This window comes from Drosophila novamexicana, unplaced genomic scaffold (assembly GCF_003285875.2).
Source record: "Drosophila novamexicana strain 15010-1031.04,08,12 unplaced genomic scaffold, DnovRS2.1 tig00004555-arrow-pilon, whole genome shotgun sequence".
NCBI classification, from domain to species: domain Eukaryota; kingdom Metazoa; phylum Arthropoda; class Insecta; order Diptera; family Drosophilidae; genus Drosophila; species Drosophila novamexicana.
Window position 1 is genome coordinate 3,371,425 of NW_020825052.1, and position 26,873 is coordinate 3,398,297.

General features: G+C 40.4%; 3 protein-coding genes across 4 annotated transcripts in view; 2 read left to right on the top strand and 1 right to left on the bottom strand.

The window, feature by feature from the left end:
• Positions 1 to 25,721, top strand: part of LOC115770371 — an 83,400-nt gene extending 57,679 nt beyond the window's left edge. The window contains exons 1-3 of one of the 2 annotated variants that reach the window (XM_030715618.1): positions 11,799 to 12,813; positions 20,691 to 21,331; positions 23,530 to 25,721. In XM_030715618.1, coding sequence (XP_030571478.1) covers positions 11,929 to 12,813; positions 20,691 to 21,331; positions 23,530 to 24,427 — 2,424 coding nt within the window. In that variant the 5' untranslated portion in view covers positions 11,799 to 11,928 and the 3' untranslated portion in view covers positions 24,428 to 25,721. Of the gene's footprint in view, positions 1 to 11,798; positions 12,814 to 20,690; positions 21,332 to 23,529 lie in introns of those variants that run through there. The other variant, XM_030715617.1, reaches the window with a different exon arrangement.
• LOC115770378 (mpv17-like protein 2) lies at positions 5,817 to 6,820 on the top strand. Its single transcript, XM_030715627.1, has one exon. It carries the CDS (start codon positions 5,915 to 5,917, stop codon positions 6,584 to 6,586), a length of 672 nt encoding a protein of 223 aa, XP_030571487.1. The 5' UTR covers positions 5,817 to 5,914; the 3' UTR covers positions 6,587 to 6,820.
• On the bottom strand, positions 22,407 to 23,209 carry LOC115770379. Its single transcript, XM_030715628.1, has one exon. It carries the CDS (start codon positions 23,134 to 23,136, stop codon positions 22,531 to 22,533), a length of 606 nt encoding a protein of 201 aa, XP_030571488.1. The 5' UTR covers positions 23,137 to 23,209; the 3' UTR covers positions 22,407 to 22,530.
• Positions 25,722 to 26,873: the final 1,152 nt, after the last annotated feature.

The window sequence follows — 26,873 nt, forward strand, 5'->3', positions numbered from 1 at the left end:
AAAAACAACAAAGAAGCTGGCCCGCTACTTCAAAAGTAAAATAAATGCAATTTCAAAGATGAAGAATTTGTTTTTTTCCAATGCGCACATTTTAACGAAATCTGATTTAAGAGTAAACATTTCAAAATGTGGGTATGAGGTACCAAAATCAACAAAACACATTGAAATTAATTAAAATTAAGCCGCTGAAAAAATGATGAAGGCTGCACACGTGGCATCTGTTTACTGAACATAATGACGAAGGAAATTAATAAAGCGAAAATTCAAAGAGCCGCCAGTAAAAGTACAAAGTCAAGCGGCAGGGAATGAAACATCCTTTACAAATTAATTACATTTTATAATTTAAAGATAAACGCCGAAAGCTTCACTGTATGTCATAGATATTATGTGTCACATGCATGTGCTCTGTGTGTGTTTTGTGTGTGTTATGTGTGCTAGGTGAGTGATATGTGAGCTATGTCGCTGCTGGGGCTACTGTGCATTATGTTCAGGCTGTGTCTCGTCGACAGGTTCACCGACCTCTTGCTCTGACATGTGCTCGTCATGCAGAGTAGAGTCGGCCAGCTTATATGCTACACACACACTCTAATACTTACGCACACACACACACATTAACATACACTCGGGGCTGTTTGTACTTTGCATTTGTGTGAGTAAGTGTATGTCCTGCAGGCATCACCTGGTGCCACCTTCGCCTCCCGTCAGATGGTAAAACATGTTCAACATTGACAGCGTACGCAGCGCAACGCGAAATTATTCTAATTAGAACACCCTACATCGCCAGCCGATCCTTTAGCAACTTTTTCGAAAGGCTTTTTCCAGTTGGCTTTGCTTTTATATACAATATTTTTTAGAGCTCATTTAACTTTTCTTACTTGTTTTATGCGATTCTGTGAATGGATCCATTTATGAATGGACCTAATCACGTAATCAGCCTCATACGTGGCTTAAAAGTTAAAACTTCACATGCGGATAATAAGGAGCTTCCCTACGGTAACTTGGGTAATTTTGGACTTGGTGCACACAAATATACAACATTTGTACAAGAATAAATGATTTAATTTGTTTGTAATGTACAATATACCATAAACATTTGGGACTGATTTAGTAGAGAATAGCCGAACAGGCGTTACCGTCTTGTATATACGAGAACCAAAATTCTTAAATGCAACCTCTGTCATATATTAGATAATTTATTTATAATGTTAAAAGTTCTTAGAATTATCTAAGTTCCTGAATCTTCTCATTCGCTGCATGACTATTTATTAAAAAGTTTTCGGGCTGCACATTTACGAACATCGGAAAAATGTGCTTAATGGGTTGACATTTCATGTGCAACTTGTGCTGGCATGCACGCTCACACCCACTCACACATGCACATAAGTATATATACAAAGGTATCTTGAGCATATCATTGCCAGCACACATGCTCTGGCTTTGGCTTAATTCACTTTGGGCTAACACGCTCCAAACAGTGAATACAGACGCCACCTGCTGGTGGTGCTGATGCTGCTGCTGCTGCTGATGGTGATAATGGCCGGATGGTGACAAGGATGACGCTGCATCCTTTCCGTCGTCCGACAGGACAGGTAGATATCAAGGAGATGCCCGACGCTTGTAGATTTTTCGTCAAATTCAAATGCTGTTTTCTGTCTGTGTACCGGTCCGATCTAATACAGTTGCCTGGTTGCGTCATCCCGTCTCCCATCTGTCATGTGTTAAATTAGAGGGGCAGGCAGTAGGATGCTGTGCTTTGAACACCAACTGCCACTCCCCTCTCCATAGCACGTGTCGCATGATGTATGACATTTTTGCGCCTCATAAACAGCCACATTCACCGGCTGGTAATCAGGTGTTCACAATCCAGCGCTTTCCACGTGTCGCTAGCCATTTTGTTGCTGCTTTGTTTATGTGCCCAGCATACCGGTAGCCTTTAGCCACCTTCCATTCAAACAGCTCTAGGAAAAATGTGGGCGCGCCTGGTGCAATGTGCCTGGCTTGTGGTTTATTTGGTTAGTCGGCGTCGGACGGGTGGGACTGGCTGTTTGTTTGCCTTAACGAAATTGCCACGACTTGCAATGGCGTTGCCGTCATGTTGACAATTTGTTCGTTTACTGTAAACTGACTTATTTGCCTCAACGGTGCAATTTAAATGTGGCAAAAGTTGATTGACCCCGCCGACTCCACTTAAATCAAGGCAACAACATCCCGTAACTAAACACTAAGGTGGAGTGTAAAAAAATTCCTTCCGTTAATGCGAATCTTTCATGTATTTGGAAGAATTGTTAGTGAGTTTTTGATTCTTTATTTTACCTTCAGCAATGAAATAATTTATTCCAGGTTTTATATTCTATTAGCCTAATCCATCATTTTCATAGCCCCACATAAAAACATAATTGAATGCACCAATTTTAGAAAGTTTACTTCCAGGTTCGCAAGGCGAGCATAAAACATTTTCACCTTGTATATACATATATAGAGAGAAATATGTATGCTTCTTTATGTTACACAACGAACCAACAAAATACTCAAAAGTATATTGCCTAGCAGCATGAATATAAAACTTAAATAAGATGAATACATGAAAACAGCAGAAGATAGAACAGAGGGTGGTAATCATAAACAAATTACAGCTGTGCTATCGGACTGAAAGCCCAATGAAGTAAATTGTTAAATCGATGGGACTTTTAGGTAGTTTGACTCTCCCTGGGCGAACTATTTTGGTTTATATAAATTGTATCGTCTTTAGGCTCTGAGTGTCGAAATATCATTAAAAACACATCTCAATTGTATTTGCATAAATCGAAGTCATTGCAAATGTTGAAAAAGGACACAGTCGTAAAGCCATCTACTGAATATCATTCAAAATCGATTGCAAAGCAATTAGGGAGTGATTTTACAATATACGTATCAAGCGAACCATTTAGCTATGTATGTCCATGTAACAACTCAACAAAAATGACTCAAATGATAAACTCTTGGCTGTGACAGTTTTCCCATAGTTGTGAAGCACCATTGCGCAGTGAGACCTCTCTGGGGAAGGACGAACTGAAGTTGAAAGGGAGCACTATGGGATTATGACACTTTTTACGCTTCGTTGCCAGCATATTCAACTTTTGCTTTCATTGAATGAAATAAAAAATTCAATTAAAATGCACACACGGACAACATTCAAAGCTCAGTGCCAAAAAATATTTGGAGCGGAACGGTCGAAACAATAACAAAAGCAACCAGAAAACAAGTAAGAGTCCTCTATGCGGTAGGGCCCAACTAGGAGATACCCTACATCATATATATACACATACACAGCTTCTTCGCTTAGCCCTTACTGTGGGAAATGCTTTCTTAATTTAGTTCTGTGTCTCTAGCTCTGATATCGGAGGGAATCAGAGTCCGGCATCGCAACATTCAACTCATCACAGGTCTGAATAGCGAACCGTTAAGGGAATACAAAAGAATGCAGCTATGTTACTCCTGGGCACTAATTAGATTAAATATAATGATAGAACATGATCCCTGGAGGTATAGTGCTGGAAGAAATCAGGAGACTCACGCAGTGAGCTACCCTTGCATTCAAGACATACTTTTACTCTAATTGGGCAGCATATGAACCTTATTTGGCTGAAGATGTTTTATACTAAATTTGCACAAAATCATAATACCCTTTTTACGCATCTTCAATGGGTTCAGGGTATAAAGACTACAAGCTTTCGAGTGCCGAATAATAAATACCCTTGCCGTGTAACAGTTGCATATAAATTGTTATTTCAATGCTGATTATTTCAATGTGTAATGTTCTATTCTTGAGACTGACAGGTATTTTAATTAGGGCATGGTTATGTTCACCTGACTTAATTGTGACAGCAGTAATTGGAGAGTGAATTGTCTAATTTACCCAGTCACTCCATATCGCAGGCGAGTGTATAGACGTAGTATTGTCTTGGACGAATGCGGAAATGAGGATATAGCTCAGTCAAGTTCTTTTGGTTGAAGCACTGTTACTAGTTAACCGTCCATCAACGTGTATTTATATAATTAATTTAAATTGTTTTCCAACAAGTAGAGTATATTTACATTTGTTTCCATAGCATAAAGTCTGTTGCGTTCTATTCTTGGCTAGAATCCAGCACGATGTTTGACAAGAGAACAATAATTGCGTCTGTTCAAATAAACTGCTGTAGAGCAACGTTGAATTAAATGTTGAATCTATATTTACGTTTTCAGGAAAATCAATAAATAAATTATTTAATTACCGCTTACTTGTGCTGTCCATTAGAAAGAAACATTAGGCAGCATTTCCAATATATTTGGCAGCTTAATTCTAGCATGTAATCATTTTAGGAAAAGCGCGCTTTCACTGCAAATATTAAAGTAATAGAAAACTTTTATTTATTTTAAGTTTATTTAGTAAATATTTCCTCTGAGGAAAATAAATGTTAAATTCGAATAAATACGCATAAAAACGTATTAAATAATTGCATTACCAGTACAAATGAGCGCTTACAATTGGGCACCTCGCAAATTGGGAATATTTAACCTACACAAATAACGCCAATAACAATAGGGCGAAATAAATTCATTTGTCATAATGCCGCGCTATGGAAACAGAAGGCTCCCCTTACCCTGCGCGGGGAAACTGGAAAAACTAAAGCTCATCTGCGGCACCAAATGCAAATAAAATGCAAAGCCGAATTTACGGCGCCTGCTTTTCAATTGGCGGGGATAGGAAAATGGGCTGAGAACGGAACTCCAGGCTCGGGCGGCTACCGTCTGACAAACGGATCACGACTGTGTGGGTACGTTTTATGGCGGATTTTCGACGACATATAAAAATAAAATTGGATTTTAGCGTAAAATGTAGAATGCCGTAAATATTTTTCAATTCAGTAGCTCTGTCCGTTGCTGGTTCGGTCGAGCGCACGGGTAGCATCCATATGTATGAACGATGATTTCCCCAGGGCGAAGGGCTGCGGTTGCTGGGACTGTCAAAAGTATTGGGAATCGCGTGCAAATGATTTGCCGAAATCAACTCAGCGACACGCAAATAAAGCACCCCCATCAGGCCAAATGGAAACCAGTCGAGCTGGCGCAACATGTGCCAAATGCGGTATTATTCAAATTCCCAACAAGGCTGCTCTCATATAGCCCCTGGCGAACTTAACCCTTTTTATATACAACCAACTAAATTCCTCTTCCACACCATATTTGTCGCTCGACCGAACTTTGCTGAATCCTGGCAAATCTCATTTGTTTTGATGGCGTTAAATTGATTTCTTTGCTTATTTTGATTTTTAAAAAGATAAATGCCGTCAGCTCGGATTTCTTTATCTTTTCTTGCGACTTTGTTTAAAAGAAAAGTTGCACATTTAGCAGAAAGTGCAATCACCTAAGCAAAGGAAATTAACTCTACTCAAAAGCACACTTGTAACTTATTTAATAAGTATTTACATATTTTTGGTTTAAAAAAACCTATTTTATTAATATATTTAAGTTTCTAAAATTAAATATAAATAATATACAGTAAAATCTGAATGAAAACAAATCGGATTCTGTCTTTTTGCTTGCGTTTTTCCACTGAGGCACATTAATGCGATTATTATTTATATTCGCGAATCGTTCGGATGAAATTGTAATGGGAATTAAATGCTTTTAACTATTTTACATTTTTATTTATATAATATGCATTGTCTCTAAAAGCAGAATACGAAAAAGTATGGTTTTTGATTAAAAGGGATTCGCTCCTAACCCGTTTATAGAAATAGGACCAATAGAACTTATTAAATTTGTTTCAAATTTTGTTTCAAACGTCAAAGCAATAAAGACTGAAAATGTCAAAACAGCTTAAACTATTTTGTTAAATTAACTCTGTTCATGTTGGCTATATGGGCTGTTGCCCATTTAGCTTGTGAACAGCATGTCAATGCGAAATCGTGAACGGTGGCAGAAAGTGCAGATGATTCTCAGCCGCTGGCACAATATCGCATTCAGTAAAAAATTCCTGCTCTTTACGAACCTGGGCATCTCTATTAGCTTAAGCATGCTTGGCGATACTATGGAGCAGTCATACGAGCGGTTTACGGGCCAAATCGAAGGCTGGGATCGTACACGTACATTACGAATGGGCATCTCAGGCTTCACGGTGGGCATTGTTTGTCATTATTGGTATCAATGGCTGGACTACTATTATCCCAAGAGGACCTTAAAAACGGTTGTCCACAAAATATTGCTCGATCAATTCATTTGCTCGCCATTCTATATCGGCGTATTCTTTCTCACGATGGGCTTGTTGGAAGATAACACCTGGGAGGAAGTTAAAGAGGAGATCAAGGACAAGGCTCTGATTCTCTACAAGGCTGAGTGGACTGTATGGCCAGTCGCACAGTTGATTAACTTTTTCTTTATTTCTCCGAAATATCGTGTTTTGTACGACAACACCGTAAGTCTGGGCTACGACGTCTACACCTCCAGGGTAAAGTACAAAAAGAAGGAACCACCAAAGATGCTTTCCAATAGCACAGCATTGAAAATATATAAGGCGCATAGAAATCAAACTAAGCCAAGGCAATACCCAAAAAAAAAAATGTAATATACAAGAATTGTAAAAGATTTTTTCAAAGTCTGCGTTTTTATATTATTCATGTGCATACGTATGGTACTAGCTTACCAGACGGGTAGTCTTTTTTGGCCATGTTTCTCTCTTCGTAATTTGAAAACTTTCTGGCACCACACTTAGCTCCTACTGCCACCGAGCGGAGTGAGTTTTTCCAATCGATAAATCTTGTCTGATTTCGGTTTTTCAAAATCTGTAAGATATTTATAATAATAAATCAATAACCTGTTAACCATAGTTCCAGAATTATGTTTTATATTGATGTAGGCTACATTTAGATTAGATTCGATTGCAAATAAAAGTCTTACCTTAAATGAAGTTCCTCCAACACCAGTGACACCCAAAGAAATCAAAGTTCTAAGCTGTTTTACTCCAAGATGTCAGCAGCACGAAAGAAATAGCTGAAAGCAAATCAGCATATTATACGTTTTCCATTCGACGGGTTGAAGAATCACTCGGTAATTGGAGAAGCCCTGATGGTCCATTGTGTGACCCTTAGGCTGCGAACTATACAGAATTTTAAATATTATGGACAAGTTTATTAGAGTAGAACATTGAAACCAATTCGGGGTATTTATGCATACTAAACAGATGCATTTGGCTGTAATCGCTTCGTAAACTTTTAATTTATAGAATCGTCTTTAATTTATAGAATTGTCTCAAAGCAAGCTTTTTGATATACATTTTAACTGATATAATTATTGACGTCGAGAAAGTGAGTCTTTGAAAGCACTTACAATTCATACATTTTAAATAAAGATCTCGCCACTTGATACCATAGTGGGCTGAACCTTAGACTTGGCGTGCGATTCAAAAAGCTAAACTGACTTCTGTGTCTCCATTCAGCGACAGACGTTTAAATACATGACGTTATGCTGCGACGGCTGTTAAAGAGCAGATAGGATGAATGCCATCGAACACTTGAGAGACACTCAGCCATGTGCTCTTGACGAGGACGAATTGTGTCAAGCATACAAAACAAAACAAAATAAAGAAGAAAACAAAACAAGACAGCTGCATAAAAAATGTAAAAAGCATCAAGTGACAAAATTGATGTCAAGACGAGCGGGCGGCTGTTCTGGTCCGCAGTGGAAATGGTTTCACGGCTAGCGCGAGTTGACACCCGCACAACCACACACGTCGCCTAATCCAATTTAAATCTCTTAACATGATTTGCCGCTTTCTTTTCATTTTGCTGGATTTTATGCCATTATCCTTTCTGGCTGTCCTGGCAACCGAATTGCCAAGCAAAACACGAGGCGTCGCTGTCATCGCCATCGTCATCGTCCGGCTGGCAAGTTGACTTCCTGTCCTGCTTTTTATCTGCCTTAAGCAAGAAGGGCGCTCGCAAGGACATCAAGGAGTATGCCCAAAAGGGTTCATTTATTTGGTTTAGTCCTTGCTCCGGTCGCCCTACTGACTCTATCTGTGTTTTGTGATTTAATTTAAAAGCTCACCAGGCATGCGAACGGGCAAAGTTTTAAGGCTGGCGGCGCTGGCGAAACGTGTAGCTCAGTTGTGTTAGGTCCTTAACGTGTGTGCGGTTAGGTTCTACATGGATGTAAGTGTATGGCTGTGTGGCTGTGTATGTGTGTGGTTAATGTATCTTAAATGAGAAAACGTGTCCGTGACTGTGCTTACCTTTTAATGCATTTAAATCAGCCACTGCGTCATTAGGTTCAGCTGTTGTTGAGGGCGAGCTTAATGCAAATAATTTAGTAGACAATGTGAAAACAACCGGAATATCTAAAAATGTCATTAAATACCTTTACAGGAGACCATAATGGACCTCACCACCCCATCATTAGTTTATATACGAATTATTTCAGGGCAAACCATTTTTTTTATAAATATCCGAATATCCATAAACAATAATGTTACCAATATATTGATATCTTATTTCGAGCCCTGCTTACGTATCGAATTCTGATAAATTCAAATAAATTCAAATAAATTCAATTCAAATTAGGAAGTAAAAAGTCGCCGCTCGAATTAGCTACCGCTGCATAATCGGTACCCAGGGAACACCGCGAGGAGCTAAAAGTAAAACCTTTATAAATTTGCAAAATATTGTCTTTGATCTGAGTTGGGATTTGCCATTTTAATTGACACCTGAAGCTATCAAAGAAAAATTCGAACGATGTTTCAATTCCAATTACTGTTGCTTGCTTAATCAATGGCATAGCCAGCCATATTTTAGTTGCTAGCTAACCGTGCATCTGATGAAACATGCCCGCAGCTATAATTCTATTTGCGACTATACAAACCAATTATGCTGATATGGCATTCATAGCATGTTGCATAATTAGCGAATTATTCGTGGCCAAGGTGTTTTGCTTTAATTTGGCTTTAGGTGTAGTCTTCTTATGGCTTATGACTGAAACTTTTTTGACAGATTTTTTTTTTTAAAAGCCATAAATTAGTCAGAGCTCACGGATCGTTAATGACTTCCTTGTGCAAAGTGTGGTACCCTTGGCACTTTATAGATCCCCCATCCAACTTAGTCTAATCAAATTTATTTATTATCTTGACGCTAGCCCACACGCCTAATGCCAATCATTTTATCAATTGGATTATTTACAGTGTGTGGCAAATTTGCAATCTGCTGTTTTGTCATTTTTTTTAAATTTGTTAAAAAACAAATTACAGTGCTCTAGTCGAGAGCGCCCAACTAGGAGATAAACTGAGCCAACGCCAAAGTCAATGTGATAAAGTATGTTTTTATCAAAGCACAACAAATTTGAGACCAATAAATCCTTTCACTTTAAAGAACAACTTGAACATTTACTGAGTTACTTTAGGTCGTTTTCACTGTACTATGATATTGTATCATTGACGTTGTATGATATAGCATTCCCAAAAAATGTAATCGAGCATGTTCGTCGTTGTGGAATAATTTATTTCAGAGTGGCGTCCTTTTGACAGGTCCGATTTTTCAGCAAAACGCTTCCACTTGATGCCAGTCCAGTCCGCAGCACTCAAATTATGCACGCTCCTTGCCCCTTGGACGGGCCCGTTTTTCAACTGTTTGTGTGGTTAACCAGCCGTTAAATGATGCAACATCAAAATGTATCCAATATATTGCTGCATACTTTTAGGCAACTTTACAGTACACTGTCCTGCCTTAGTTGGCTATTAAATGATTCAAAACTTTTAATTGCTCGCTACGCGGAAAATTGAATGAGCGTTAAAGTGCCCTACGAGTGAAATCACCAATCACAGTAAATCACTGGAAACGAGACTGGAATCCAGATTGCCCTTAAGTCCGTTTCGCACATTTAAGCAAGATACTTACCTTTAATACAGCTTTTTACTTTGCCGCCGCAGGGATATGAAAAAACACTAAGGCCGCCAAAAGCAATGCCAAAAACAGCAAAAGTAGCAGCAGTAGCAGCAGCAGCAGCAGCAACAACAACAACAACAGCCACAACAATCGAAATGAGAGCAGCAAATTTTAACGAGCACCACAAAACCCCGACACGCTGATTTTTAAGCCGCTTTCCCTTTTCCAGGCAGCGCCTCCTCCGCGCTTTTGTAATTACAAAAAGTCGAGTTGGGCGCAATGCTTGACAAATGGAAGGGCGCACGATGGCTTTGGGAAAGACGGACGACGGACGCAAAACGAATGAAAGTATGGAACCCACACATACAGCGAACGAGCCGGTTAACCGGGATAATAGGATGAAACAAATGTAAACGATGCTGGAGAAGGCACAGGAGGCCGAGAACCGGTGACGATGGCGCTGCCAGCGGTTACAGACGCAGTGGTACACAAAAATATACAAAATATGAAACAGTTCAAGCAAAAACCTGCAGAAGACATTTCCAACTGTGTTTTTTGCCTTTGTCTCACAAATGGAACGCAAAGCCGCCTCGCGGGCACCAGCTATGCTTCTTCACTCGGAACCAAACAAAAAAAGTGGGCAGATAAAATATTTGTACATACATACTGCATACCTTATACTCGATGTTCAAACTTGTCGGCTACCTTCACTAATGGAATAGATTTGCACAAACCAATAACAGCAAGTCAATTCTCTGATCCATTAGCTGACATATCCTGATTATGTTTGAAGTCGCAAGACAAATTCACCAAAAAGCTTGTGGCCCAAAAAGTAAAACGAATCAAATTCTCAACACACGAAACAAATCAAGCTAACAACATCCGTGGAGATTTTGCGTATAAGAGCTAAAAGCTGTTCGTTTGTTGCTGCTGTACTTTTTTTATAGAAAAGTGTTCCAAATCACCAAGTTATTGCATCCAAGAGAACAACAAGATTTCGGCATCTGATTCCCGGCTAGTGTATAAATGTAGTATTGTATTATCCGAAGTTATGTTGATAACTTGTATATACTGATATGAATAATGTTACTTAAATAATAAAACACTGAGAATTACGATAATAATATAAGTAAAAGCCCCCTTTAATTCATTTAAAGTTCAAATTGTTAGGCATTGAGATATTTAGCACACCTTCGATGCGAATTCAATTCAACAATTTGCAAACTTGCGCTTCGTAAATTTTCCATTGAAATAAATTGATTTATTTTTTGTTTTAAAATTCTATGCATTTTCTATGGACCATGCCCCTTGCAATTAAGGGCCATTCAGCTGACCATCCAGCGAATGACCGCAGTTACGTCAACAGTTGGTTGGACGCCTCGAACGCAGCTGCTGTGGCCCCTGTTGATGCTCCCATGATGAGAATCTCGCGGCGCGGCAATTAAAATCTTGCATTCAAGTCTGGCCGCTGCAGTTTCAAGTATTTTAATTTCCCTCGGCGCGGCAAGAACTCAACAGTGTTCCATACCGGAGCAGGGCGCACTCACACTTACACCCATAAAGTATAACCAAAACAAAACGCCAAGTGGCTATGGCGATGGAGTCGACGAAGGCGCAAGCGATGACGACGGCGATGAAAGGGTCGCTCTGGATGTCAAGCGCATGCGCGATAGCTGCACAAAATGGCGACGGCGAATTGAAAATTCCGAGATGTGTCGGATGGCTTGTACTTCAGTTGCTGCAGGACTTTCGCGAGATAAAGTTGGGCCAGGCGCACGAGCGAAGACGTCATGTGAGAAACGTTTGAAAGGTACGCGCGCGAAATCTTTTGAATCTGCACCCCCGCTTCCTGTGCGGAGACTGAGTCGTCGTCGTCGTTGTCAGTGTATACATACATGTGCGTGTGCGGGTGTGTGTGTGTGTCTGTGTTCGTCTAGGTGAAAATTCAGAGAAAAGACGCGTCGGAGTGTCGGCAGTGTCAGGTGAAATTTGATTAATTGCTAATAGACAGCGGCTGCCACGCCCACACTTCAACATGGAGCACCTTCGACCGCTCAGCTATGAGGAAATGTGCCAAATGGAGCTGTTGCAGCCCTGCGGCACAAACACACCGCCGGCATCTTCGGCGCCAACTATGCTGCCTATCATGGTCATACCAACAACACTGCTGGCGACAGGAGCGGGAACAGCCGGTGCGTCGCAGCCGCAGCCTCAGGGCGGCGTCGAGCACTATTATCAGCTGCAACCCGCTCATATTCTCACGGCAGGCGTGGAGGGAGCTGCAGCATCGGGCAGCGCCGGAGTCAGCGGCGAATTGGCGCTCTTACAAGGCGGCGGCGAACAATTTCCACACAGTATTCAGCTGCAACAGCATCCACATTCCCATTCACAGCCAGTTAACATTCTGTGTACGGGCACACTAAGCCGCGCGCCGCCAACGTCGGCTGCTGCGTCGGCAATGGCTGCGTCAGCGGCGGCGACGCTGCCGCGCGGCTTTCAACCAGCCGCCTTTGTGGCGGATGTTGAAAGCGACTTTGAGGGCAGCGAGTGCGGCGCAGGAGGCGCCACTACAACCTGCATGCCACACTTTCGCTTCGGCGGCTGCGGCCTGCAGTCGGCGCAACACCAGCAGCCACATCAGGATGCTGTCGTTGGCTGCGGTTCGCTCTCCTACATGATGGGCACGCTGGCCGCCGGCGGAGCAATGCACGCCGGCCGATTTGCGGGCACACTGGGCCGCAACCGGCGGCCCGAGGGACACACCAAGCGCGTCTCCTTCAAAGGAGACAATCTGCCGCCATCACCACCGCCGCCGCCCGCCGTCGAGCTGGACAGCAACGGCCTGCCCGTACCCCTGCCTGTGCCGGGCGGTGTTGGCGCCGGCTCCTACATGCATTTCGACAACTACATGGATTACCAGGTGCGTCTCCCATGTGCCTCTTCTCTCTGGCACTGACAACTGCTAAGCCGCCCGCCTAATTGGCATTCATGAGCTGTTTCGCCTTTGCGATGGAGACACTTTTACGATTATTGACGCGCATTTGATTCGTGCCGCGATTTAAATGAGGGCGGCAGCAATGTGGTGGAGATTATAGGCTGTTTGACAGATATGAAAGAGATATATAAAAGAAACAGCTTATATATATGCGTCAATGTGTGTTTATATAGGCATTTAAATTGATTCTTCCGCAAGATTTAAACTTTCCCCTACACAACACAACCATGACCGCATTCGAATATAAAACACGTCCCCAATAATTATTGGCATATTCTTGGGAGTCAAAATCTTTTCGGAAGCTAAAGAAAATATTTCAACTATTCAGTTTTTTCTATTAATTTTTCACATTCGAAATTCATCAGAACTCGTTAAGGCAGCCGAGCCGAGTTGATTTAGCCATGTCCGTCTCGATCAAATTTTAAATGTAGCTTGTAGTAATCAAATGCGCTGATCAAGTTTATAAGCCAATAAATATCTATATGATGGTTATTTTTAGTAAGCCACCCAGAGCTACGAAACTTAATATTTAAGTTCACTTATACCTTAGCCAAATATCAAATATTTTACTTATTACTCTCCTACACAAACCTATAATTAAACAAGTATGCAAAATTCTTAAGAAGAGAGAAGCACAAAGTGTGGCGGACACTATCAACTAAAGCACTCATACTTGATTTAAAATGCAGTTACTATTCTCGATGCGACTGCTACTCGCACACTCCCAAATCCCGAGAGCAACATGAGCGTGACTTATGTGGACAAATCAAAATACATTTATTTGAACACATTGTAAACGGATCTGATAAACGATTATCTGCATGTAACTCAATTTGTTTGGACTTTGCATCTTAAATTCCCAAAACCGTGTCATGTGTTATCTCTTTGCAAAAAAAAAAAGAAATCAGTTCCCTCAGTTTTACAGCAGTGGACATTGAACTGAATAAAACCAAAGTTGTAAAGAATACAAATGAATAGAACCAAAGCGAAGGGAAATTGTAGTCCTTGGCCATTATTCAAGCCACGACGTCGCCTGTCATCTATGACCATTCGGGCCATTTGTTCACATTTGCATAATAAATTAAATGTTGCAAGTGTCGTTCAGACGCAGCTTCTTTTCTGCAGCCTGACCATTTATCCACTTTCTTACCGCTTGCATCCTCGCAGTCGTGGAGTTTGTTTGGCTGTCGGAACCTGCGTTTTATGCGTTTCGCCAAGCCCATAAATATAGTCATTATTGCCACGCTTGCATGCTCCGTTGTTCCCCGTCTGTGGACTCGTGCCCGTCCCTTCAGCAATTCGAGTAGCTTATCTTTTCGTTGCTCGGTGCCTGTTGCCGCTTCAACGCTTTTTATCAACAACTTTTCCTCAGTGGCTCACTTTGCAGAATTACTTTAGATTCTTGTTTGGTGCAAACATGAAAATATATATAGATAAAGATTTACGAAATAAAAATATTGATATAGCAAGTGAAAAGTACTCTAGTTGGGAGTGCCCGACTAGGAGATATTTTGAACACAGCGCTCAGCCCTTGTAGTTTTCGAGCAACAGTTTCTGAATATGTATATATGTTCATTATGTTTTCGAGAATATAGCTCCCTTATAAAGACACAATTTTAACTCACATGCCTGCTACTGTATTTATTCGCTGGCGTGCCGAAGAAGCTATTTTGCCAATTGACTCGGTGCACACTCTTCACAAATACTAAAAAAGAAAAAACATAAAAAGCCCTCCCTCCAACACACAGTGACCCATCTACAGCTTGACTTAATCCTGATTGAATACATTTCTCAGTTTTCCGATTTGACTCTGGCTTAGGACGCGCTCCATTTAAGTGTTTACTCTGCAAATGCGTTCTGCTGCCCACCAATTTCAAGTGCTATGTTTTATGCCAGGCTGCTCCACTTAGCTTGCTGCTTAAGATCCTATTCAATTTATCTTCTGGGAATGCATTTGCTGGGTAAATGGAATTTTAGAATTAAGTTTGTGTTGTCGAACTGCTTCTTGATTGATGGGTGAGTGTGCGGGTGCAGAGCAAAGCTGTCGAGCTTGACTAGCATATTTTTATGTTCTGTACCCGTCAATGTTCATGTCAGCTCAGGCTTTGCTTTCCTTTTTTCAACCGAAAGTTGTTGCCACTCCCCTTCAAGAGTGTAACATGATGGAATACTATGTAATCATGACTTATTATCCGAGAAAACATGACTATGGCAAGCCATACTTACGAGTCAGCTTAAAAATACAATCGATAAACTTGTTGACTTACAAACACACTCCAATCATACAATCAAAACATGCAACATGCAGCATGCAATATTCAACATGCAACAGAAAAGTAAATTTTAAAATAATGCAAGAAATTGAGAAGCATGTTTGTACAGGCTCCTATTCGGAAATCATGAACTAATCAGCTATGTATTATTGTTATAGGTATTAAATAAACCTGCAAACTACTTTCAATCTAAATTTTAATATATCTTTGGTAGTTAGTATGGCCTTTTACATGCTATGCCTAAGACTTCATCCATCCATACACTTACCTGGGATTCGATTACAGAGGACTAGACAAATTAAACTTATTTGCAGACTAGTGAGATGTCTTGCTTACAAATAGTACATTATTTAGGGTTACATTTCTTAATTCTGTGCTACTAAGCCCTCAGAGCGTGGAAAGCCAATTGCCATAAACACGAAACACGCAAGTTTTGTCAACTTTCACTTTTAATGGAGACGCCATTCGCACACATATACTTACTCGATTTGAAGTCAGTTGGGGCGCACAAGAGTGCTGTACAAAGAAAGTCGATTAAAACTTTCAATTGTTAAATGAACACTTAAAGAGCTGCAATTCCTTAACTTCCAATACAAATAGCGAACTAAGCGCGCACACACACGCAAACACAACCAGACAGCCAGAGAGAACAGGGTCTAGACAATCGCCGGTCATCGCCCAGATAACTCAGAGACAAATAGACATACACGCAAACATAGAAACAGACAAACTCAGAAGCAAACAAACACCAAGTCCCAGCACAGCCATCGCCGCCAGTCCGGGCAGCTGCTCCTTTTCCTCTTGATGCCCATTTCAGACTAGAGACCAGGACGGGCTATAACAAAGCAACAACATTGCGGTTAGTGGGTGTACAGGCGAAAAGTGGAAAAAGAATTGTAGTGGGATGCGAGGATGCGAGAGGAATGCTGTCGTTATTGCTGGTGATGTCCATCAGCGTGAAAAGCCCCAACGACATTTGAAAAACTAAAAACTTGCCGACGTTGACATGAACCGCAGCCGGCAAAACAGCAGCGGCAATGGGCGATGTCGAGAACTCCAACTATAACCCCCTCAGGCGCCACAGGGGGCCATGAAAATTGTAATGGGCAAGCGTTGAAAAGTGGACCACAATGGGCGAAAAATTCCCAAAGTTGGGCACAAATCAGCTTTCCATATTTATGAACGCATTCATCATAATCATTTCTCAAAACTATTTTAAAGCTCTATGTTACGCTTAAGGCACGTGGGCTAGAGTCGAGAATGCACCTCTAGATGATACCCTGTACCTACCCCATGCATATTTTTATCGATTTCTTTGATTGCGGTGCAATGTAGGGAAATTCGTATTTTGAAATAAACTTATTGCAAGCGTCACATAGGAACAACTACATTTCAAGTTTAAGCCATTATGAAAATAAGTTTGAACCCACTCTGGCAAAACTTTATCTTTCGCAATACAACCTTGGACCCCCATTAACCGCTATAGAAGTGGGTTTTGCGAAAACTGTGAAACATGTCTTCAACGAATTTTCACACAGACCAAAATAAGTTCAAAACGGTTCGGAAAAAGAACATAAAAGTTTTATACAACAGTTTTCTGCAAGTTCTAACAGCAACACTAAACAGCAGCATATATTTTTTATTTCATTTTCTACACATTATTCTTTCTTCTGGGCATTGTTGCTGTTATTTACAAATCAAGTAAGAAGCAAGACGAATTAAATACACTTGCAGACTCATAGCAAATTAGCGATAAGTTCCCATACTTAGTCTCACAACTCTTTTATATTTCTAGCCGATTGCTCGAAACAATATGATACAGTGATCCGATGCTGATAGGATTTTTCAAAAGGTTTCTTTTACCAATTTAAACATGTAGATGAATATGAATGCCTCAATTGTTTCCCATTGTTTTGGTATTTTTGGCATATAAGGTATACAAAACTTGTTTTCGGAAAACTGAACCTGAAACAAAAAGCAAAAGAAAATACAACGGAAAACTAAAAAGCTTTCCGCTAGTTTTTTTTTGCTCAAATCCTTTGCTTTTCTTGTTACAGCTGCCATTTTTTGTTGTCCTTGTTCCTATTCCTGCCTTTTTGCTCCCGTTGCTTGCCGCCTTTTGTGTCATGTGACTGCCGCCTGTCGCTTTGCTTTGCTCTGATGAGCTACAAATAAAATGCTGCTGAAATTGCGTATTTTAGTCAGGCCCTATGAAAGTAGCAGTTGGAACCATATCGTATGTTTTAGTCTTATTTAAAAGTGAACCGCGAAATGCTCAAGGAATCAAGTTTGGTTAACAACACGAACAAATGTATTAGTATTTGCAGAAGAGACTAAATCTATTTGTAATAAAATACTTCTGTTGCAAGACAATAAAATCTGACAATTTAATTTAACATTTCAAATAGCTTACTCAGAACAAGTTTATTTCACTTAAATAAATTTCTATTAAAACTATTGTTTTAGTGTTTGCATTTATTAAGTAAGATTCACATCATGATATGTTTATATATTCATGTATAAATATATACATATTCTTTAAAAGATCGGACGTCACCCGTCATTTGCATTAAAGTATGTATAATCCAGCTCTGCTTCGGGATATAACAAAATTGTAGTCATTTTCCGTTGTCATATTCTCGGTATATGGGCCTGTTAAAAGTTCTAAATCACCTTTAGAGATATAACAAACATTTGTCTTTTTTTCACATAAATAACGCAAATGCATTAATTTTAAAATGAATTCAAGCAGATACTTGAAACTACTGTGGGTTTTCCATTTGGGCTACTTCCTGCTCCACCAAAGACTCGATGATCGCCCACGTCTCAGCGGAAACTTCCCTGTCGATTTCAACGGCTCCAACAATATTAAACACATCTATGTTTATGTGTGGGAATCGAAGCACGGGATTGTCCAAAAAGTCGTCATTCTCATCGCTTGGCTCCATTATCGTATCCATATCAGATTTTGTTCGTTGATCAATGGGTATATCGCACCAAACATCAATATCTTCCGGGCCTCTAGACACAACCTGATGGTCCTCGTCCGTCAGCATGTTGGCGTTGACGTGTTATGATGTATTTTGTATAAATCTATAAAACTGCTGCCCGTAGCCAAAAAAGACTTATAAAAAATATTAAAATTTCTAGTTTTGAGCAGTAAATTCAGCCTGTTAAGTTATATTCAGTAGTGCAATAGAAATATGCTTTCCTTCATGGACTATTTGCAAACCAGCTTTTAAAATTACACCATGACTGTTTTGACAGCTTTGGCAAATTGGCTCTAGAGCCGAATTGAACTAATTAGAAATTATTATAATCTCGGTGCAGCGGCCACAGCAAAGTGCAACCAAAACTTTGAACATGCCCCAAATGCTGCCACCTGCTGTGAGGTCATCGTCTGGCACCTCCCATAAATTTGTTAACAGCGCCAACGCTTTCGCCACGCAGGGGTATTCAGTGCAAAATGTGGCTATAGCTGCTTTCCGGTTATGGGACGATTCACTCCCAACCTCCCATCCTTTCAATACTCAGATAAAAATTCGTGGTAGCAGCGCCAATTACAAACTTTCGCATTGGCACCCACCCACAGGCCAACCAAATGGCTAAAAATGCACCCTGACATCAGTGATGGATACAAAGATACCCTGTAACTATCTCATAAATGCAAACTATATAAATATATAGGTAGCATACAATTATTTGCTTATATTACTATACAAATATGTCAACTTCGAATAAGCTCTTTGTTCCAAAGAACTTGACGTGCTTTTTAGCCACCTTTAAAAGAAAGAGAAATACAGAGAATGCAAAGCATCGTTGCAATGCAAAATATGAAAAATATGTGCATTTTTATTAAAAATTGAGTTGATTTTTTTTATGCAAGTTTAACCAGCCTTATTATTTCCTTACTCTGCTTTCAAAGATGAAAGAGTATATTGGGCTTGCACTAAAGTCCGCTTATTTAATTATATGCGAAATATATTTCTTTGACGAAAACTAGTGCAACCAAATTTCGTATTTATTTTAATAACCTTTATTATTTTACTAAGCCCGCCCACAGTATATATCTTCCCTATAAGAAGGGCCCAAACTTTGCCAACTAGTTGACACTGAACATAGCGTATCCCGTAGTCGGGAACCTTATAGCACAAACTTCCCACTTGTTATTACTTGCATTGCGATGTCGAAAGTTTCGCCAGTATTAATAAAAGTTAATTTCGCTGCCGGATGCAGGCGCAATTCATAATTAAAAATAGTTTTAAATGTATCAGGCGTCCCATTCTGTTGTACTTCGGGCATGGCCGACATCCTATTTTGCATCGCGTATATTTTATTTAATTAATTTTCCACTGGCATACAAAAACATTTTCAGATATTCCTTTTCTCTTTTATTCTCTGTTTGCATAAAGCTAGGGAAAAAATGGGAATAAATAAAACTCTACAAGTAAGTGCAGAAGGACGAGTTTCGGGCTCTTCACCTTTGGCTGGGTTCATAAATTTAGTTACATTTGATAGTTAAAAAGAAAGAAATTTAAATAGGATATGAAAAATATAACATTCAAGATTTGAATGGATAAGATTAAAAAATCAATTTGTCATGCGATTTTTCCGTGTAAAGGGTATCTCCTAGTTAGTTCAGCAATCTTTGCTAAAGAAATATTATATGCTCATTGCTCGCATACTCTGAGGTTCACCTAATTAACCGCAAATGCGTATAAAGAAGCAAGGGCAACAAAATAAAGAAGGGTGGGTGGCTGCGGTCTGCGGAATAAAATATGTTTCATATGACATTAATTCGCAGTTAAATAAATATGTAAGGATTTAGTTGTCGCATTTAATTATAGATTAAATGATCCCACAGAATCAATACAATGGCATATTTAATTGAATTCTAAAAATGCACAACGTTAAGCTTATTTTACATAATTTAGGTTTATCAGAGATGCCTATAATGCACGTTAAGGAATTTGATATGTTTCATTGGGATTTTTCCTCGGATCTTCCCATAATTCCCTCAGAGAGTCACAATCTAATCATACCATTGACAGCTCGGGGCAAAATTGATGACAAACTTTTGCGAAAGAAAGTTTTTGGGGTTTTGGCGAATGAATGTTAATGTGAACGACCAGTTCCATGCACAGTGGCATATATGAATTATTGCAAGGGCTCAATTAAGTTGGGGCCGAGATTAGCCTAACAGCCAAAGGGCCGCCGCGCCTGATGTATCAAATTGAAAGGTTCCAAATGCATTGATTTTGATTTGGCCACTTGGTTCATTAAAAAGTTTCAGATTGAGCCTTGTTGATGTTTCATGCCAGCTATGAATATTACAAAAAGTTCAAAGTTTGCAACAGTTTTAATTAGAGCGCAAAATCAACGAAGAAACTTTGACGTACTTTTAATGAAGCAACTTAGAACCAGACGGTGGGGTTGGGATAAGGGGCAGCGCCTTATGCTGTCAGGTAATAAGTCCAATAAAAAGCAGCAAAGTAATGCGACCCTTTTGCCTATTTACTTTTATTGTAGACAACCGGGTTTGGCGGCCTGCCAGACGTAACGGAGCACTCGAACATACGCCGTACACTCTCCCGCCAGAACTCGATCTCTAACAGTGACTCAGGTGGAGAGATTGCCAGCATCCAGAAGTCCAAGGGCTTTGGCAGTGCGATGACGGGCGGAGTCGTTGTTGGCAGCGATATCGCTGGAATCGCTCTCGAAACAAAGTCGCCCACCTCTTTGGCAACGGAAGCGGCAGCGACAGCCGGTGGCTCCGGCAAAGCAAAGGGAAAGACTACCCGCAAGGCAAGAAACATTTCAGGTGCCGCCCACAAGACGCGACGCGGCTCCTGGATGGTGGCTCTGACCCTGGTGAGCGCCATCTGCCTGCTGGCTATAGCAGCTACACTGGCCTACCAACACTTTCTCATGTCGCCCAGTCGAAACTCTCACGCGCAAAGATTACGAATCGTTAGGCGCATCCTACGTGAAGTACCGCTTGTCGACGGACACAACAACTTTGCCTGGAACGTGCGCAAGTACGCGCACAGTAGCCTGGAGCTGGTTCATCTAAGCCACGACCTTGATCACAAGTCGATGTGGGCACGCCCGACGTGGGCGCAAACAGATATGGAACGGCTTAAGCAAGGACTGGTCGGCGTGCAGGTCTGGTAAGTAGTAATCTACCATACCTAAACAACTTAAATTGAATAATAAATAAACGGTCTACAACAACAATAAAAGCCCCAAGGCCCGAAAATCCGAGGCTAGTTGAAGCTTACAGTAGACTTAGCTGTCTAGACAATAACTATATGCAATGCTGATAAAATTGAGGCCCATTCAGCTAGCAAAATAACAACAGATTCATCGGCCCAACTGACAACATGTTGGCGCTCTGCAAAAAACTTTAAAATAGTTTTTTCTTTTTGGTCGATGTTTTACTGATAGGAATTCAACCATGTTTGACATTCACCCATAACAATTACCTAACACCGAGCGCACATCAGCAACATACGAGCAATCGCCGCAATGCCCACATTCACACCGCCGCCCACCCACGGGCAAGAGATGCCAGCAATTTGACTGCAAAATAAAATTTGGCAACAGCCACCGTGTGGCTGCAGGGCAAACGGCCAACCTTATTCAGCTTCCAGGCAATCTTTAGCACCCAGCCAACATGCCTATCTGCATGCCATACCCAAACTAGAAACAACAGCAAAACAAATGGAATGGATTGGGAACACAAGGAGGAGTGGTGCTTGACAGGCGGCAGACAGCTGCAGTTTGGGAAAAATGCTGATGGGCAATCCACTCGATTTTATTTGGTAGACCTCTGACACCAAACATTCAGTCTGTTGCTCTGCCCGCCGCCAAACAGAGTGTAACTCTGGGCCATTTTCGAACTTAATTTTAGTGGTCGTCATTGTTCAATTTCCGTCCGAAACTCCGTCCGAATTCGCCGGAGATGAAACTAAAGCTCACCAGGATTGAGCCATTTGGTAGCTATAGTAGTTTTCAGTGGCCCTCCTTATTGCAATGTCATTGCATTTAAAATTCAAATGTGCTGTTAGTTAACCATTCAGATCCACGCAAACTGCATAATAATGTTATTGCAAGGATCTGAATGGGTAGTGGGGGGAAAATGGAGAAATAGATGATGTCGAGACACTCAATAAATGACAAAACTAATGAGAATAAAACTATTCCTTATATGCTAAAGTATATTCTATATTAATACATAATTGACATGTATTAAAATATTTATATTATTTACTTCAGGAACAAGCCATTGATTTCTCATAGATCTAAGTGTCCTAATTTTAATCCCACTTAATCGTATTGTTGAGCTTTTTTACGAACAATAACAATTTCAATACCAAGGAATCGGAACGGATTTCCTTATTTCAGTTAAAAGTTTATTTTTTTCCTGACCTCCACAGCGGCGTTGCTTGCAGTCCTTGCATTTGCATATCTTCCTCTTCTCAGCGTTGGTCATCCGAGCTGCTCCTTCTGAAACCGAACCAGCAAGATCCAATCCTGGAGCAACTAATCCAGCTTGCTCTGAGCCAGGAGCAGGTGAACTGTTAGCATTCGAACTACTTGTATGTTTTTTTCGATGGGTTTTCGATTTAGCAAATGCAGACAAATTGCAGTTCTTGAAATGTGGATTCTGTTTCTTCCTTAAAAAGATCTGCCGACGGTCTAGGACTGTAGTGCGCTTGCTTACCCACCAACCAAAGTCGGGCTCAATAAAATATGGCTTCGCATCAATAAGTTCTTTATCCATACTTTCCTTATGCTCCTTCAACCAGAGGCGGCCATATTCCCAGCCCAACAATAAACCAATTGATGGTTGTTCTTTATCAAATGAAGGTACAAAATCATTGTGACGAGCTTGTGGCGGCTCCCTGGGAAAGATTTCATGGCTTTCCTTGCAAGACCTGAACTGTTCAGCGCGTGCCCACGTCCTGTGCATATTAAAAACGTGTTAATGTGTTTTTGTGTTGGACTTACTTTCAACAAACATTTGAAACTGAACTTTATAAATTCACAGCATACTTAAAATCGACTTACAAATTTTTCAAAGTAATCAAAACATTCAAGCAAATCAAACATTCAATAGTATGTATTATTCTAGTAACTATATGAATCGGTATAATTAGGAGGCAGGTGTCCATCATCAACCAATTTATATTTGTACATTTTTCCAATTATTTAATATTATTTTTATAAATTCTGAGGTCATTTGTTTTTCCTCTCCTTTTACTTTCGCAGTTTTTTTCAATTACTTGACCCTTCTCCTTATAGAGAGACCTTATGAACTAAAAACTATTTTGTTTATATTTTTTTGTTTTGGGTTTCATTGCAGGTCGGCGTACGTGCCATGCGAGGCGCAGGGCTTGGATGCGGTCCAGCTGGCACTGGAGCAAATCGACATTGTGCGGCGGCTGTCTGACATGTATGCAAGAGATACGGTGTTGGCGACATCCTCGCAGGAGATAGTGGCCACGCATAGGCGTGGCCTCCTGGCCTCGCTGATCGGCATCGAGGGGGGCCACACAATCGGCTCTTCACTTGGCGTGCTGCGCTCTTTCTATTCGCTGGGTGCACGCTACCTCAGCCTGACGCATCGCTGCGATGTGTCCTGGGCTGGGTCAAGTGCCTCTCCACTGGAGCAGGGCCTATCGCCCTTTGGCAAGGCCATTGTGCGGGAAATGAATCGTCTGGGCATGATGATCGATCTTTCACACAGCTCGGATGCAACGGCACGTGATGTGCTTCAGGTGACACGAGCACCCGTCATCTTCTCTCACTCGGCAGCACGCCAGCTGTGCAACTCGACGAGGAACGTGCCCGATGATATATTGCGTTTGGTGGCCGAGAACGGTGGTCTCATAATGCTGAGCTTTGACCCAGAGGACGTGGCCTGCGGACGTCAGGCGCGATTGCAAGATGTAATAGAACATATTAAATATGTGCGAGCCATTGCTGGCATTCAACACATTGGCCTGGGTGCCGGTTACGATGGCATTGAGATGCCCCCGATGGGCTTGGAGGACGTATCTAAGTACCCGGAGCTGCTGGCTGCGCTGTTAGAAGATCACAACTGGAGTGAAGAGGATGTTGCCATGCTGGCTGGGCGCAACTTTTTACGCATCATGGAAACTGTAGAGACGGTACGCGACTACTGGAAGCGCGCCGCTATTCAACCAATTGAGCAGACGGAGCCGCAACCAAAGACACAATGCACGTACATGTCGTCGTGACCACTGCCGCAGGCGGTGAGAACGCGCCGCGATGAGCCCGTTACCGTATCCCATCTGGAGAGGGTCAACCCCAATCACACCGAGAAGGCGTTAACGGGTGCGCAGCTCTGGCACCAACTAGAGCCCATCGCAAATCAAACTGAATTGCGCCGCATGGCAATGGCTGCCACAGCCACAACAATGGCAACCACTTTTGCAGTCAGTGGACTTTTGCAGTAGGCAGTAGTTATTACTCGCGCTTAACTGTCTGCCAGTCTGTCTGTCTATCTGTCGATCTGTCTGTCTGTCCAGTAAGCTGAAAATTGAGTTCAATCGCTCTTCATTTATATATTAACATACGATAATAATCCTCTGACAATGCACAGGCAAATGGAAGTTGAAATAACATTATGTTGGCACAGCAATCAAAACGACGAATTGACGATATAAATAAAATCAAGAAGCGTAAAAATAAGTATGTAATATAATTAGTACGTTCATACGTAGAATACAAGTTTATATTCTGACTTAATTGAAGTAGAGATATATGTGGGTTTCATGTTTTATTTAAAGGTTGCAAATAAATAATTTGATACGTAGGCGTACGGAATCAGTGCTTATTATGTTTATAATTATAATTAAATTAATTATTAATTGTTAAGATATTAAAAAAACAAAAAAAGAGTTAAAATACCAGTGGCTAAAACATGTTATAATATTTTGTGTTTCCATGGCATGACCAAAATAATTAAAATATACCAAAACAACATGCAGTCGAACATTTGGTATATATGCATATATATATAGTGTGTGTATGTTTTTCCAAAATTAAATTAACGCCGCATTGTATTGCGCCTGCCTAAACAAGGCTAGAATTACTAACAATAAAATTGTAAATTAGTATTTGGTTTAGTTTTGACCGTTAAAGTTCATTCAAAAATAACGCATCAACGAGTTTTTTAAGCGAGCGATTTGCCAAGTGAGTGGACCGCTAGCAATTTGCCACTGTATTATATTATAACAATATATATTTGTCATAATAAATAATACAATAATAATAAAATACAGTTATTTGCAGCCCTCAATCCCCAGAACTTAAAATTATATGTCACTAAGTAAAAATATGAACGCAAAATTTATTTATTGTCGCACAAATGTGAAATGTGTAATGGCATTTAATATTACAGGATTAAAATAAAATCACAAAATATATAAATTAAAAGTGTTTTATGTGTTTGCACACAAGAAAAACACGCACACTTAATTGAAATTAACAGAAATACAAGCATAATCGTTCTTATTAAATTTAGGAAAGCAACATAAATATCGTATAAAATAATTGCATTTCCATAAAATAAACTTAAATAAATATCAATAAACGTGTGTATCATTGTGTAACTTCTCATAATAAAACGAGGTACATTCCAGAGATGCATTCAATAAGTCAAAGAGGCTATAAAGTACAATCGGTAAAGTTGCGAATAGAGTATTGTGCAGTCGTTTGCATCCGACTGCGCCGTTCTCATTTGTTTCTGGTGACTTGCAAGAAAACTACGTATGTACATAGAAGCTGAACTCTCAACCATAATTTACTGCAAATAATGCTTTATACTAAGGCGTAGGGATTCATTTTATGTATATGTGTTGGCATAAGTGCTGAGGCGCACACTAACGCATTCTTGTTGTCTGCGGCCATAAAAAACGTTAAGTGGTCGTAAATCAAAATTCAGCTAGCACAAAGAAAGTTCACCAAGTTCTTTTTTGCAGAAAACGTAGTTTTTCGTGCTTGGCCTTATACCTCGCTTTTATTTATTTTTAACTACTTTTAGCACTTGAGAAAGAAAATGCAACTGGCTTTCCCATAGAAACCAAAGCGCAAATAGAGCCAAATATTGGCAGGCAAGAAGAGAAGAACAGTACCAACGCCTAGAGTCCTTAGGCCAAGTAAGTTCTATTCATTTACAGTCCATTGAAACTTGCTTGTATTTTAACGCGAATATACAAAAGCCGCCCAGTAGCCCACAAAGATTGCCAATTCCAATCTCCGCTAACGTTCCTTGCGCTGCCTGTTATGGGCCTTGATGGCGCCAACGCCATCAATGTCTGATAACAATGTTTTTGTTGTTTACACGAGGAGTTAAGGTTTTTGTCTTGATAGCTTCCATTTAGTATTAAGCTTCTCGAACCTATCTGCTGTTCATTTTCTGCCGATTGTTTAGTTTTGCTGTAGCATAATAGAGACACTAATTGTTGTGCCCAGGCTGTCCTCCCTTTGTTTTGCAACAATTTTCGAAAGTATTTTCTCTTGAAATTAAATTGAATACAAGTGAAAGAAAATTTTAAGACCTACTTAAGAGCCTAAAAGGACTTCTACCCTACCCTTACCCTAATAGACGAACAATTAGTTAAGATTATTCATAAATTTATTCCTGTACCCATTGAAAATTGGGAGACACGTGTATACAAC